Genomic DNA, 15,600 nt, shown 5'->3' with positions numbered 1-15,600 from the left:
CAGAAAGTTCAAACTAACAGAGAAGTACTGAGAAACTTTTAAAATTTCAGTCCTCAGACTGTCTGAAGGTTCAAACTAACAGAGAACTACTCAGGAACTTAGAAGATATCAGTCCTTGGACTGTCTGAAAGTTCAATCTAACAGAGAACTACTGTGGGACAAAATTTCAGCCCTCAGACTGTGTGAAAGCTCAGGTCCTGAGGACTCGGGAGGTGTGGAGGCTTTGGAAAGTCTTGGAACTGAGGGTTCACCCTCCAGCACAAAGGCTGAAGTCCAACCTCCTGAGAAAAACGGTCGAGTCGAGACTCGAGTTAAAAAAAAAACTCGAAAACGACAAAAAATAGATGATAAATGCGCAAAAAAAAGAAGAATTAGTATCTGAGCGAGTAGCTCAGGGGATAAGAAGAAGACTAGCCAAGTGGAAGGTCCGCAGGTCAAGGACCACCGACTGGCAGTTTCTTTCTTTGTCTTTGTCAGAATTTTGAAGAAAATTTAGAAGTGTCTGTCTTGAAACCAGCGACCTGCACTCCATAGGCAAATCCTTAACTCACTGAGGCTACAGATCAGATGAAAAGAAATAAATTCGTCGTCCCTTTGGCACGTAGTTCCTGAAGTGACCACATGGGCGGAGCCAAGGCGGAGGTCTGGGTGGAGTCAAGGCGGAGAGTAGGCGGGGAGGTGGTGGCGGCCTCCCCCCTCTACTCCCCCACCTCCCTCCACCACCCACCACACCTTCCCCCGCCCGACGAGTTCTTCGAGTCTCCACGAGTTCTTCGAGTCTCCACAGGTTTTCCCGAGTTTCTGGAGTTTCCACCAGGTCAGAGGCAGAACAAGTTGTCATGAAGAGGTGTTGAAGTCGGCCAGGATGGACTGACTTTTTACAGCGACTAGAAGGAAGACCACTAGAAGAGCAGGTCTTTAACCACCATCCATAAAATCCATGGAGTCGCTCCAGAGAAATGAAGGGAGAGAAACTTTTATCAACCTCCATCCACATGTTCAACTTCATCTCTTTACTTGGACATTTTTAGCACCAAAAACCTTTAGTCTCACACTTTATTATCATTTATTAGGACTTAATGGAATCCACCAGCAGATTTAGTTTTTGTTGACAAACTTTATTCTTGTCATCGTGGGACTGCAGTATTTAAAACTGTTCCTTCTATTTGACCTCATGTTTATTAGTTTTAGTGGAGAAAGTTATTTTAATTGTCGATTAATCTCTTAAAAACCAAATAATAAATTGGGTTGGTCAAGAGCTTTAAATTTCTTACTTTGTCATATTTTAAGTATGACAAAAAAATATAAAAATAAAGCGTCTTGAGACAATTTGACCTGTAACTGGCGTTATATAAATAAAATAGAATTTAAATTGTATGTATCTTGTAATGTTGGAGTAATTCAGCCATATATGTTGGAAAACACATTTTCTTTGTCCATTAATCTGTTGATTGTTTTCTCCACTAATTCATTTCTTGTTTTGGTTTATAAAATGTCAAACCCAAATATATTCAGTTTACTGTCATAAAACCAAAAAGATTTACATTCATGATGCAGGAATCAGGCAGTTTTTCACTTTTTATCTTAGTTTAGTCAGAAAGATAGTTGATAATGTGTGAATTTTGGCAGCTTGTGAGCCGTAAAAGGTTTTAATCTTTGGGGCCGAGTGTCAAAAAACATTTAGAAACCAACATCAACAAAACACTCAAAGATTTGAACATCATTAAAGGGAAATCCAACTTTTACATGACAATGTCTAATTAAAGGACATTTATTTCCAATGTAAATGTGTGATATTCATCCTCTGGAGCTTTCTCTTCACATCGTCTTCCACCTGGACTGGTTTGGTCGGGAGCATGTGCAACAAACATTTGAAAAACTGCACTTTAACATCAATGAATGACACTGAAGTTTAATCTCTACATAAATGAGACTGAGTCTGGATGTGCTGCTCTGTCATTAACTCCTAAGTATAGGGAAAGTTCAACAAAAGAGGGACAGTTCAGATCAGACTTGAGTATGAGCTTATTTTGAACAAACATCTCAGACTTTCTGAGCTTCAGCACCTCTAGCAAGATATTTTAACAACAAGCAACTCAAGAGATCCAGAAGTTGGAGAGAGTTAGCTTTAGCTGAGCCAAAGAACATGTGGGACGCTAACCTAGCAAACATTTCAGACTTTTCTCTGTGAATTCTGAGAAATAATTTCCTATTTAATGACAGAGCTACACATCTTAACTCAGTGTCATTAAAACAGACTCTAATTCAGTGTCATCCATCCATATTAAAGTGCAGTTACCCAAAATGTTTGTTGCATGAGCTCCAACAAAACCTGTCCAGGTAGAAGGCCACTTTGACAAACAGGAAGTGGAAGATTCCAAGCAGGTTTATAGAAGGGGGAGCCGGACTGTACTAAGTGTGGTTGAGTATAGAGGGATGTTTTGTGGGTTTTTAAGGCTGATAATGATTATTAGTGAGACATTTGGAGTAGATATTCGTTTGCAGTAAATTAAAGTATTTAAAACCTTGGAGTTAAACTTAGAAGAACACGAACTCTAACAGAAAACTTTGTTGATACGTTTTTGTTTTGTTTACAGATGTTAAGTTAAAGGAGTTTTATTCGTGACGTATAACCAATCAAATCACTCCAGAAGACAGAGCGACCACAGGTAGATAAAGGTTCAGAGCCAAAGTAGCACCATTTTAAAATGTATTTATTACCGTAAATCAGTAAAAAATAAGATACTGATAATCAGTAAATCAATCAGCCCACAATTACTACAATTCTACAATGTATGTCTCTTTGCTTTGACTTGTTATTTGTACAATATACGATGTATATGATGGCGTTTTTTCATACCAAAGGCTATACTATGATGTTTTCTAAGAGACATACGATGCTACTCTGGTTGTTCTGGCTCTGGGCTGCTGCACTCCTCCTCTGTTGTTTTCTGGATTGTACTCAGCTGCATGTCTTCGTCCACCAGGCCTCCGTTGACTCGTCCCGCCTGCCGTCTCTGGAGCTGAAGCTGGATTGGAACAGACCAAAGTACAGTCCAATCACGATGCCAGCTGCCTCTCAAAAGGCTCCTTCATCTGGCAGGTGGCAGCACTTCTTCTGAGGGGAAGCTGAGCTGGTCCAGCAGAACTTTGGAGATGTGTTCCAGTGGTTGGTGGATGTGTGGGGAGATAGAGAGGGACCTTTGAATTGTTCACAAAGGAAAACAGGGAACCCATTGGTAGTTTTAGTTTAGGCTGCTACTGCAGTTTGTTTTTGGGTTTTAAGAGGTGAACAGGAAGAGTTTTTTCTTTTTATCATATTGATTATCTTTTACTTTGTTCCTGGTTGGAATGTCCATCAATGTCAACATGAAGTTCACTTTTAGTTCTGTTGATTTATTTTTATTTTACTAACACCCATTTGTTTTTAACCCACTCACATGTTGTGTTGTTGTAAACTTACTCTTTCAAATAAATTCTCATCTAACCCTCTGGAAACCAGCGTTTGGACTGTTTTTGTGTTGCTCCTCACCTACTGACAGCTGTGGACTAAAGGCTATACTGTGACGTTTTTAGAGCGACATGCTATACTATGATGTTTGTTGGGCGACACGCTATACTGTAGGCTTTTTTAATTGATACATTACTGTGACATTTTTTTTGTTTTGTTTTTTTTTGTTTTTTTTTTAGCAACATATAAGAATTCGAACAGTTTTAAAAGTTACTATACTTTTACTTGTGCAATGAAATTATTATTCTATGGCATTTTTTAGACGACATTATACTCTGATGTTTTCTTGAATTACATACTATTTTGACAATATACTGCACTATGACATTTTTTGAACCACATATCATACATGACAATTTTAGGCAACATCCTATCATTTTGCGCTTTTTGAACCACATAATAATCTATGTTTTGTTTTTTTTTCTTGCCAACATGCTGTACTATGAACTACAGGCCATACTATGTTATTCTTGAGTAAAGCATACTATACTTTGACATTTTCTGAACTACATCCTATACTATGGCGTTATACACAGAGTGCTTTGGTTACATGTTGATTTATAATCTAGATTTTTTTCTGTTTTGTTTTTTGACAGGATTACCACAGACCTGACTGTGAACACCGTTGACACTCACCTGAGGGAGACGCTGTCTAAGATCTCAAGGCTGCTTGGTTGTGGTCTTTCTGGCACGTACTCTTCCAAGATGAGCTGGGAAGTTAAACACTGATGGAATGACACCAGGTCTAAGCCGACAAACTTCCAATTCCTCCTCAACCCATAGTCTCTGGGAAACCTACATGGAGTAAGAAAAGTAGACAGACAAGTAATTAAGTCTGTACACAACATATTAAAAAGAAATCATGCTAATAAATTAAGTACAAATAACTGAATTTGCCAATATACTGGAGACCAGAGTTATTTAATTTGATAAGTATAACCTTGTTTAGGAACATTTCAATTATTTGAGAGCAGTCCTAAAGAACTGCCTGTAATCCCAATCATAAAATGGGTTTGGAGGAAGAACATAGATGGTAATCTGGATATACATGAGTTAGGTTTTATAACTACTATTGGTAGTATTGGTGGTAGTAATAGCAATGTGACTACTACTAGTAGTAGTGATAGTACACTACTGCTGCTGCTGATACTGGCACTGCTACTACAACTTGTAATACTATTACAAATGCTGATACTACTTCTACGACTCTAACAGCTATTTTATACTACTACTGCTGCTTGTACTTTTAGTATTACTACTACTGCTTGTACAACTATACTACAGCTACTATTAATCGTCTGGTATTTGGTTGTCAAGCTGCTAGCTCGCCTTAGCGTTTTGCTAGTGGCTAACTAGTTAGCTCTCATAGACTGGAAGCTCTCAACAAGATTTCATAATGAAAAAAGAGCCAAAAACTATTCTTACCTATGAAAAGTCATTCCACGTTTCCTTGTCTCAATCCTACGACGCAGTGTGTAATTGTATGCAGTACAGTGAGACGGCATACTTGTTTCCGTTTTCACGCCGTCTACATCAACAGAACGCACTGAAACTTTGCCCCCACTAGCTTAGCCTCGCTGTAGCACGCAGCTCAAAGGGGCGTGTCCTATCTACTCATTCATATCTATGAGAACAATGGTGGCTGCACATAAGGACGCCTGACGTTGATTAGCAGCGTAAATACCATTATATACAGTCTATGGTAAATACGTATGTGAATCGCATCATTGGCTGCAGCAGCCAGTCACCGGTCACTCACTGACTCACATTGAAAAATAGCACAGAATGAATTGTTACGTGTTTATTTTATTTACAATTTAGGTTGGATTTTTTTTTTTTTTGTGCGCAGCGCAGATTTTCTGTGCGCGGAGACCGTGTCAGCAGTGCGCAATTGCGCACGCGCGCAGTTTAGAGGGAACAGTGATTACATCCAATCCTCCAATGGCAAAAAGTTCCTTAAATATCACCATTTATAAATAAATAATAAAGAGTGGCACTTGATTTAATAACCAAACTCATCTTATTTTCTGCCGGAGGAAGAGTCCTGGTAAAGAGCCCTCACAGGACCAAACGCACCAATCTGGACTCAATGAGAGAAACTCCCCTCTCGTCTTAAGAGCTTTACAATCACAACCTCCTTGTTCCACCCCATTCAGAAGGTGACTCATCCATCTACAGACCCTTCCTCCTCCTCCTCAGGCCTTACTAAAGCCTGTGGATGAAGTCATAGCAAAGCAAACAGAGCCCCCTACAGGTCAGGATCTGCCAGTGGAGCGGAGGTAGATGCATTAAGCAGGGGAGTCAAATTCATCTTAGTTCAGGGGCCACAAACATCCCAGTTTGATCTGAAGTGGGCCTAATAACCTATAAAAAACCGCAACTCCTAATTTTTAATGACACAAAAGAAAAAAAGAGAGACAAAAAATTGAAAACAGTTACAAAGCAACAAAAAAATGGATAAATGACACAAAAATGCAAAAAGCGAGAAACAAAACGACAAAAAATGAGACAAATGACAGAAAATAAAACAAAAATAGACACAAAATTTGACAAAAAAGTTACAAAGCAACAAAAAACAGACAATACAAGCAAGACAAAAAACACAAAACGACAAAAGCGATACAGAAAACAATAAATAAAGCAAAACACAAAATGACACAAATGAGATGAACAACACAAGCGAGACAAAAAGGAAACACAAAACGACAAAAACAAGAAACAAAACAACAAAAACATGAGATGAAAGTTAGACAAAAAAACAAAAACATGACAAAATATTACAAAAATGAGACACAAAATGACAAAAGCACAATAAGCAATCTAGTATTTTACTTTATGATCAAAACAACTTGTCGAGGTCTAGAAATTATAGTAAAATTATAATTTTACTAATTTACAATTCGTCCCGCGGGCCGGGTTGGACCCTCTGAAGGGACCAAAGTCAGAACAAAAATGAGCCTTTTCTCAAATATTACACAACACAATAACACCACAACATCTGGGCAGCTGCATGGTGTCATCAGCTGAACCCCAGCACCAAATGTTCATCCTAAACGTTACAGATGTGCTCCTGATGCCCCGGGTGGTTTCTGGAATCCTGGCCAGTGGAAACTCTGAACGCCAGCGACTGATCAGGGGCCTCAGAGCTGCAGCATGTCGGGATACTTTTACACACACACACACACACACACACACACACACACACACACACACACACACACACACACACACACACACACACACACACACACACACACACAGACACACACACACAGACACACACACACACACACACACACACACACACACACACACACACACACACACACACACACACACACACACACACAGACACACACACACACACACACACACACACACACACACACACACACACACACACACACACACACACACACACACAGGTTGATTTTCCACTGCTGCCCACAGCGCTGTGTGTCTGAAAGTGTGATTTAGGGAAATGAAGTTCTGCTGGGTTTCCACAGCTTTTTAAACTGGTGGTGGAGAGAAACCATTAGATGAACAGGATGCTGTAGAATCATTATCACCTCAGTCATCAATTAGCTGTGTGGAGCACAAGGTGGAAGGCCAAGGACTTCAGATTTAACACAAACTATCTCTCAGGCTGAACACACTGGTTTTACATCCACCTGAACTCAAGCAGAAGATTTGATCTATTAATAAGACACTTGTTTTGCACCTGCGATGTTTAATGTGGACACCAGATAAAGATGTTTGCTCTGGTTATGTAATGCTGAGTGTACTGCTACTCCTTTACTTCCTTTACTGAGACAAGGAATGAGTTGCATTAAATTCATTTAGTTCCAGCTCAGTTCTCTATTCCAGATCAAGCAGAGGGAAAAACTCCTCTGACCACTGAACCTCTTTGTCTTCTTAGTCTGCAACTATCCACAGTTCAAGTTCCAATAATTAACATCTTGCTGTTAGACAAAGGCTGGACTGTCTAATTAGTGATTGTGAGGACTCACCGTGTACTTTACAATGCTCTGCGTTTTTTCACGGACTTTAAAATCTGTTTCTGACTGAGTAAATATTTAATAAAGCATGTTACTCAGTGATTTTTTATTGTTCTGCTGAGGTCTAATAAGGTTAATATTCCACTTTAGTTTGCTTTCAGTCTGTTTTCTCTCATAAACAATGTCTAACATTTCTTTCATAAAAAACTCCCTGCTTTCTGGGACATTTTTAATAATTTCATTGTCATGTATAAGAATTACATCATTGTTTCTGTGTTTTAGTCCAGTCTCTGGGTTTTATTTTATTGATGAGCTTATTATTCATCAACATTTATCGTTTTCTATTGCGTTTTGTGTCCTATCTACCTCCCATGATCATTTCATTCAGCTCTGAAGCAAAGTAGGTTTCTGGCCTTGATTAAAAATATATCAAATTTTAAAATATAAATTTGACTTGACTCTTCTCAATGTCAATCTAATTTTTGAAAAGTTTCCCATGGGAAAACCACTCATACTTTGACTTCAGGATATTTTAACATAAATAACAATAAATGCTTCATAATTATTAATGTGTGTACTTTTGAAATGCTCCAGGATAACATAATCCTGTATTAATTCCACAGTGGAGAAACGTGTAGGGTTACAGCAACAAAGGAGATGCTGCAAAAACATACAAACAGCGGTAAAAATAAAGACAAATGTATGCAATATAAAGATGCACAGTAACAATGGCAACGAGTGAAACTGTAGAAAATATGAATATTGCAAAGATTCTATTAAATTTTTCTTCCATTTTTCTTCCTACTGCACTGGACTATTCTATACATAGAAAATATTTCTGTTGCACTGCATTGTTCAATAAATAGAAAATAACTGGGTTCTTCTATACATAGTAAATTTTAAAAATACTCTGTATATATATATATATATATATATATATATATATATATATATATATATATATATATATATATATATATATATATATATATTCAGAGTATTTTTAATATTTACTATGTATAGAAGATATATACATGTAGAAAATACTGATTTTGCACATGGTTTTATATTTACTAAATAATGATAATTAATGCACAGGTTTTAACACTGTACTGTACTTAAATATATTTTACTTCAAAATAATGCTGTGATCTTTAACAGCCCTGCAGTACTTCAGTCTGCAGTACTTCAGTCTGCAGTACTTCAGTCTGCAGTACTTTTACCTACAGTACTTCAGTCTACAGTACTTCTACCTACAGTACTTCAGTCTACAGTACTCCAGTCTGCAGTACTTTTACCTACAGTACTCCAGTCCGCAGTACTCCAGTCTGCAGTACTTTTACCTACAGTACTCCAGTCTGCAGTACTTCTACCTACAGTACTCCAGTCCGCAGTACTTCAGTCTGCAGTACTTCCTGCTAACGCCGTCCCTCTACTGCCACCTGCTGTCCAATCAGAGCACCCCTCCATCAGTCAGTCTCAGGTCTCCTCCAATCATCCAGCCTCTCCTGGACCCCCCAGCCAGGACCTCCAGCTGCAGGTCCTCCTCGCGGCCTATTCAGCTCCTTATCGGGCTCCGGAGACCAACCAGCAGCAGAGCGCGGGTCCAGACCGGAGGACGGAGCGGCGGGAGCGGCGGGAGCGGCGGGAGGCGGAGGGGAGGTGGGAGCTGCTATAAAGTCAAAGGGCTGCACATGTAGGAGACAGACCGCTGGAGGACCAGAGGAGGACGGAGACCTGCTCATCCATCACCTCTGAAGGATTACTCACATTTACCCTCTGTTTGGTTTTACAAGAACCTGCACAAATGGATCTATACGTTTTTATTTCCGTGCTATCAGTGATGTTCCCATGGATTTCCTGCACAGGTAACAGCTGCTCTTTAATTCCATCTATTTAGCGCAAACACTCATTTCAGACCCGCAGTAACTGGATTCTTTCTGTCATTTAGCAGCTTAAATGTGAATTACACCCTCCGCTGCGCACTTTCAGCAGATTACCGCACTCTCTCCCTGACTTTACCGTCACTTTAACACCGTGTTTTCATAACGATGCTTTAATCGCAGCTCTACCGGCTCCGGTCGCAGACGCACCGACCGCCTCCACCGGCAACCTGCGGCACCGAGTGCGGAACAAGCGCTGCTCCTGCGCCACTTTCCTGGACAAGGAGTGCGTGTACTTCTGCCACCTGGACATTATATGGGTCAACACACCTGAGTGAGTATTACTACGAAGAAACGCATTAATACTGTAGTTCAGGTGAGGAGACAAAGCTAGGAGCTAACACTGGTAAAGCTAGAGATCTAACATAATAATAACTTTATGAGGAGTTCATTATACAGAGAATTATTTTTTCCTACCTTGTCAGTCTTGTACGTGTAGTTTGTTCGGTATAAAAGTCTGAAGAAGTCTAGTTTTGCCGTGTTTTTTAGCTTTAATGTTTGCTTAGTATCCAGGACTCCACCGTTAATTTGAACGTTTCTGTCCAGGCGCGTGGTCTCCTACGGACTGGGCAACGCGCCGCGGACGAGGCGCGCACTCGCGGACTCCATGGCAACCAGCGGAGCCCCGCGCTGCCGGTGTCTGCGGGGAAACGACGCCACATGCGGGACTTTCTGCGGGAATAGAAACCTGCGCAGGTGAGTAACTTAGCGGCAGCAACAGTAACGAACCAAGCGAGGCTAAAAATAACAGAATTAAAGTCAAGCCGCCTCCAGTGTGTGGTTTCTGCATCACACCTGGGAGCAGGTTGTCATTTAACGTGCGTGGAAATGACTCTCGTGTCACCCTCAGGTATGATTCCACAGAGATCCGATCCCCGGAGGGCAGACAGCAGCCGGCAGCGGACAGCATCAGGAGGTAAGATGATAAATAACTGGACCAACATCTCCTCTGTGGAGGAAAACATCTCAGGGCTGAGATTTAAAAAATAATAAATTAAAACAGCTGGGTCATTCCTAAACTGGAGGACATTTTACTTCAACTTTCAAATAATTCAAAACCCTAAAACATCAGCAGTGTGTAAATGTTCTTGTCCTGAGACCAAATCTATAAAAACTAGGAGAAAAGAATGTTTAAAATATTATAAATCCCAAATAAGTCTGGAGTTCCCCTAAAATGCCATTTTTCTCTTGTCCTCCCCCCTGATGACCAAACTGGATCTCTGATAAAACAGTTAGAATCTCATTTAAATCTACTTTTCTGGTTTTATTTTTTCATTGATGCCTCTTTTTTTAATCAACACAATATTTTAAATAATAATTATTATTCATGGAACGTTTCCCACAACATGTTAGCAGAACCTGGTGATGATGTTTCTGTCTTTTTGTGTCTCATTTCTGTCATTTTGTGTCTCGTTTTTGTCATTTTGTGTCTCATTTTTGTCATTTTATGTCTCGTTTTGTCATTTTATGTCTTGTTTCTGTTGTCTTGTTTTTGTCATTTTGTGTCTTCTTTTTGTCGTTTTCTATCTTGCTTTGTCGTTTTCTGTCTTGTATTTGTCATTTTGTGTCGTGATTTTGTCTTTTGTGCCTTGTTTTTGTTGTTTTATGTCTCGTTTTGGTTGTTTTGATTATTGTTTTTGTCATTTTGTGTCTTGTATTTGTCATTTTGTGTCTTGATTTTGTCTTTTGTGTCTTGTTTTGTCGTTTTGTGTCTTGTATTTGTCATTTTGTGTCTTGATTTTGTGTTTTGTGTCTTGTTTTTGTTGTTTTTGCCATTTTCTATAGTTTTTGTCGTTTTGTGTCTTGTATTTGTCATTTTGTGTCTTGATTTTGTCTTTTGTGTCTTGTTTTTGCCATTTTCTGTCTTGTTTTTGTCATTTTGTGTCTTGATTTTGTCTTTTGTGTCTTGTTTTTGTTGTTTTTGCCATTTTTTGTCGTTTTTGTCATTTTGTGTCTTGTTTTTGTCATTTTGTGTCGTGTTTTTGTCATTTTGTCTTGTTTTTGTCATTTTGTGTCTTGTTTTTGTCGTTTTGTGTCTTGTTTCTGTCGTTTTGTGTCTTGATTTTGTCTTTTGTGTCTTGTTTTTGCCATTTTCTGTCGTTTTTGTCATTTTGTGTCTTGTTTTTGTCATTTTGTGTCTTGTTTATGTCGTTTCCATCATCCAACAGTGTTTCTACAGAATGTGTAGAGCAAAGCTATGTCCTCTCTTCTATTTTCCATCTTTTCATCCCATTGTCAGCCTTGATTGAATGTCTCCCTCTACCTCATATTATCAGGATCAGACTAATTCTTTGGACTGTTTTCCATCAGTCAGTTTGTCCTCTTGGTCAGCAGTAACAGCAGCTAAATATCTAGCTTCTACTGCTGAGAAAAAGATCACATTAGCATGGATTAGAGTAGAGTTAGCAAACAGTACAGAAAACATGGAAGAAGAAGCTGAGCCCATCAATACCTATTATTGATCATTGTGGAGCAGAAAGGTTGATTTTTCACACATTTTGAAGCCCAGATGTTCTCCAAATCTGGAGAGATCCTGGTGTTTTTAGAGATAAAACAGCAGAGAGGAGGAATCCTCTGTGGATGCTGATGACTGAGCAGCTCAGTGAATTCCTCAAAGCCGCTAAGATTGTTTGGAATTCATCTCCAGTGTGAGAACCGAGTGGTTCTGGAGCTCATCTTCATGTTCCATCATGTCTGGAAGCTCTCGGTCGGAGGCGCCACATCAGTCTGCTCTCTGACATATTAATAATTGGAAACTCAGGAGATGCACAAACTGCTCAGAAACCTGCTCTGACAGCTGAACCCACCCACTTACCAGTTCAGCTTTTATTAAAAATAGAATAAAAACAGAAGCTTGTTCACAGACGATCCAGGATACTGATGTCTGCTGTAGTTTATCTCACATTTGTCAGGTTAACCTCCTAAATTATCAACACTAAATAAACAAATCTGCTAGAAATCAGAGGATGGAATACTGAAGCTTTCAAAAATAATTCCAAATATCTGAAAATAATAATATTTTAGCTGATTTAAATACAGTTGTGTCATTTTATGGTCACACTTTTTAAAAGAACAGATTGTTATTTTCCCACCTATATATAAAATAATACTATAATTACCAGTTATTATCTGCAGTTTAACAAAACGCTATTTTCCAGTCCTGAATATGCAGAATTTTTCTTCCAAATAATGTTAAAATATCTTTAAAATAATGAGATGTTTTGCTGAGTAAAATACAGAAAAAAAATAGAGTAATTTATGGTCAAACACTGCAAATAATAATAATAATAATAATAATAATAATAATAATAATAATAATAATAATAATAATAATAATAATAATAATAATAATAATTTACTCTTTTAAAAATGGAGATTATTATCAGTTTTGACACCTTTTTTCTGAGAATTTTCTGGATATTGTCTGTAATTTTATGAAAACAGGAGAAACCTGTAAATTAGCAGTAAATTGCACCCAAAAAAGGTGTTAAAAACATATTTTTTCAATGCATAAAGTCTTTGCCTTACATTTAATTAAGGAGGTTGAGCTCCCTGATCATTATTACTGTAGGGTCTCAGTGTTAATATAAATTAGAGTCAGGTTAAATAATATTTTATAGATTTTTTGAAGGGAATCTTAGATTCTTGCTTCTTAAATACGATCTTTTACCTTTTTTTCTCAAACAGATCAATTATTTGTCAATTAGTTAGCCACTGATTGATGAGCTGATGACTAATTGAACAATCGTTGCTGCACTATTTCTGTCCACACTGTTAAATATAAATCTGGAGTCATGACTGCAGTTTTTATATTCTTGTTTGTAACCAATGAACCATATTTAGGCTTCCTTTGAGACTCTTTTAGCTAGCTGTTAGCCTCATTTTTCAGTGTTGATGCTAAGCTAAGCTAACCAGCCACTGACTAAACACACATGACGCTGATTTAAACCCAGACATATTCAGTTTACCATCATACAGGAGGAAATAAAACAGATTTCTGCTTATTAACCCTCGTGTCGTCCTGTGGGTCAAAATTAAAGATTGAAAATGTGGGGGAAAAAAAACAGATTTTCACAGTGAAACTTCTGATGTCCACATTTTCAACATTTTTGGGAAATCTTTGGACATTTTTTGGTGGAAAAAAAGAAATCTTAAAAATTTTTCTTGAAGAACATTCACATAAAAATCAACCAAAATTCATCGAATTTCACTGGATTTTGGTTGATTTTTATGTGAATGTTCTTAAAGAAAATATTAGGTTTTACTGAAATATATGGAATCACTTTAGATATTTTTAGGATTTTTTGGAAGATTTTTACTCATTTTTTGAAAATATTTACAAGAATTTTCTTGCCAAATTTAGGGGATTTTTAAAAAATAAAAAATTTAAGGGAACTTTCCAGGAATTATTGGAATTTTCTTCCTGGAGGTTCTGCAAATTTTCAGAAATTTGGGGAATTTTTTTTCCTGAATTTTTGGATTTTTTTCAGACAAGGAAACAGTATTTTTTGGTGCCTGTAAATGAAGACAACAGGAGGGTTAAATGTGAATTTGAAGGATTTTAACTCTGAATATGTTAATTATTCAGATAAAATAACACTCCAGTATTTAATCTTGTTGGGCTCATTCTTCGCATCAGTAGTCTGTTGATTTAACGACAGTAATGTGATTTTTATAGCGTCCTGGACGGTTCAGACGTCTGACTGTTTTCCGTCTTGGTTTACAGGCTGGCCGGTAACCGGGTGTCGCCGGTAGCGCAGAAAACCCGCCTGCTGCTGGAGAAGTGGAGGGTGAGACAACGGCACCGAGTCAGAGCCTGGGAGGGTCACGGCTCGGCCTCCTAGACCAGAAGGACGCCTCTACGCCTTCTCACAGGAAGGTCTTAGAACCACCAGCCAGAGGGGGGTCCTGAAGGCACTGCAGAGCCCACCTGAGGCAACATGAGTCCACCTGAGGCCACCTGAGTCCACCTGAGGCCACCTGAGGCCACATGAGTCCACCTGAGGCCACCTGAGTCCACCTGAGTCCACCTGAGCCCACCTGAGCCCACCTGAGTCCACCTGAGTCCACCTGAGGCCACCTGAGCCCACCTGAGTCCACCTGAGGCCACATGAGTCCACCTGAGTCCACCTGAGCCCACCTGAGTCCACCTGAGCCCACCTGAGCCCACCTGAGTCCACCTGAGGCCACATGAGTCCACCTGAGGCCACCTGAGCCCACCTGAGTCCACCTGAGGCCACCTGAGGCCACCTGAGCCCACCTGAGTCCACCTGAGGCCACCTGAGTCCACCTGAGCCCACATGAGTCCACCTGAGTCCACCTGAGTCCACCTGAGGCCACATGAGTCCACCTGAGTCCACCTGAGGCCACATGAGTCCACCTGAGGCCACCTGAGGCCACCTGACGCCTACAAACCTCCACGTCTGCAGCAGAGCTTTCACAACTCGACTTGGCTGCACTTCAGCCGAGGTCTGGGACAATCTGAGGAGATCAGCTGAGCAGAGGACTCAGCCACAATCTGCTAAACCAAGGACACTCGCTGACTCTCCTCTGGACTGTAGAAAACACCAAATACCATTTCAGACTCCTGAGGGGAATTCAGTCCCCTCCGTCTGTGGAAGAGCCGGTTCTAAAGGGATGGTGTTCCTCGTGTCGTGGCTTCTCTCCACGTTCTTCACCGACTGAAACTGTTTTACTGCATTTACACAAACGACAGGTCGTCTCCTGTTCGCCAGCTGCTGGGAGTTTTTCCTCACTCATCACAGACTTCTGAGCATTTATCCTAATTTATGTTTTCACTGTCGTGCTCTATTTATTTATTCTTGTTCCACATGAATGTAATTTGAAGGCTGTATTGGTCCGTGTCATTTCTGTGAAATGGTTTTTCCACTAAGCTGCCATAATGTGGCCAAACTGTAATAAATTTTTACACTTATTTAAACCCGACGGATCGACTCCTTCGTTCTTATTGTTGGTTGAGAATCATCTGTCGGCTCTGGAGGGTTTAGGGCTGGATAACAGAACACAAAGAGCAAAAGTGAAGGAAACACAGCAGAGATTTGATAACGAAGTGTTGATGTGGAGGTAAAGAGCAACCAAACAGCTTCCCTTTCATGTCTCTGCCAAACCCTGCAATTTCTCAGTCAGC

General features: G+C 39.5%; 1 protein-coding gene and 1 long non-coding RNA gene across 2 annotated transcripts; one reads left to right on the top strand and one right to left on the bottom strand.

Moving 5' to 3' along the window:
* Window positions 1–2,697: 2,697 nt before the first annotated feature.
* Window positions 2,698–8,335, bottom strand: LOC129350621 (uncharacterized). Its single transcript, XR_008604089.1, has 2 exons — window positions 4,148–8,335; window positions 2,698–3,201 (listed from the first exon to the last, which is right to left on the bottom strand). It is a non-coding gene; the product is annotated as an uncharacterized LOC129350621 (long non-coding RNA).
* Window positions 8,336–9,161: 826 nt separating this feature from the next.
* On the top strand, window positions 9,162–15,398 carry edn1 (endothelin 1). Its single transcript, XM_055017650.1, has 5 exons — window positions 9,162–9,377; window positions 9,576–9,726; window positions 9,999–10,148; window positions 10,303–10,368; window positions 14,179–15,398. Exons 1-5 carry the CDS (start codon window positions 9,317–9,319, stop codon window positions 14,294–14,296), a joined length of 546 nt encoding a protein of 181 aa, XP_054873625.1. The 5' UTR covers window positions 9,162–9,316; the 3' UTR covers window positions 14,297–15,398.
* Window positions 15,399–15,600: the final 202 nt, after the last annotated feature.

The sequence above is a fragment of the Amphiprion ocellaris genome, chromosome 15, assembly GCF_022539595.1.
Source record: "Amphiprion ocellaris isolate individual 3 ecotype Okinawa chromosome 15, ASM2253959v1, whole genome shotgun sequence".
NCBI classification, from domain to species: domain Eukaryota; kingdom Metazoa; phylum Chordata; class Actinopteri; family Pomacentridae; genus Amphiprion; species Amphiprion ocellaris.
This window is presented reverse-complemented; position numbering and strand designations above follow the sequence as displayed.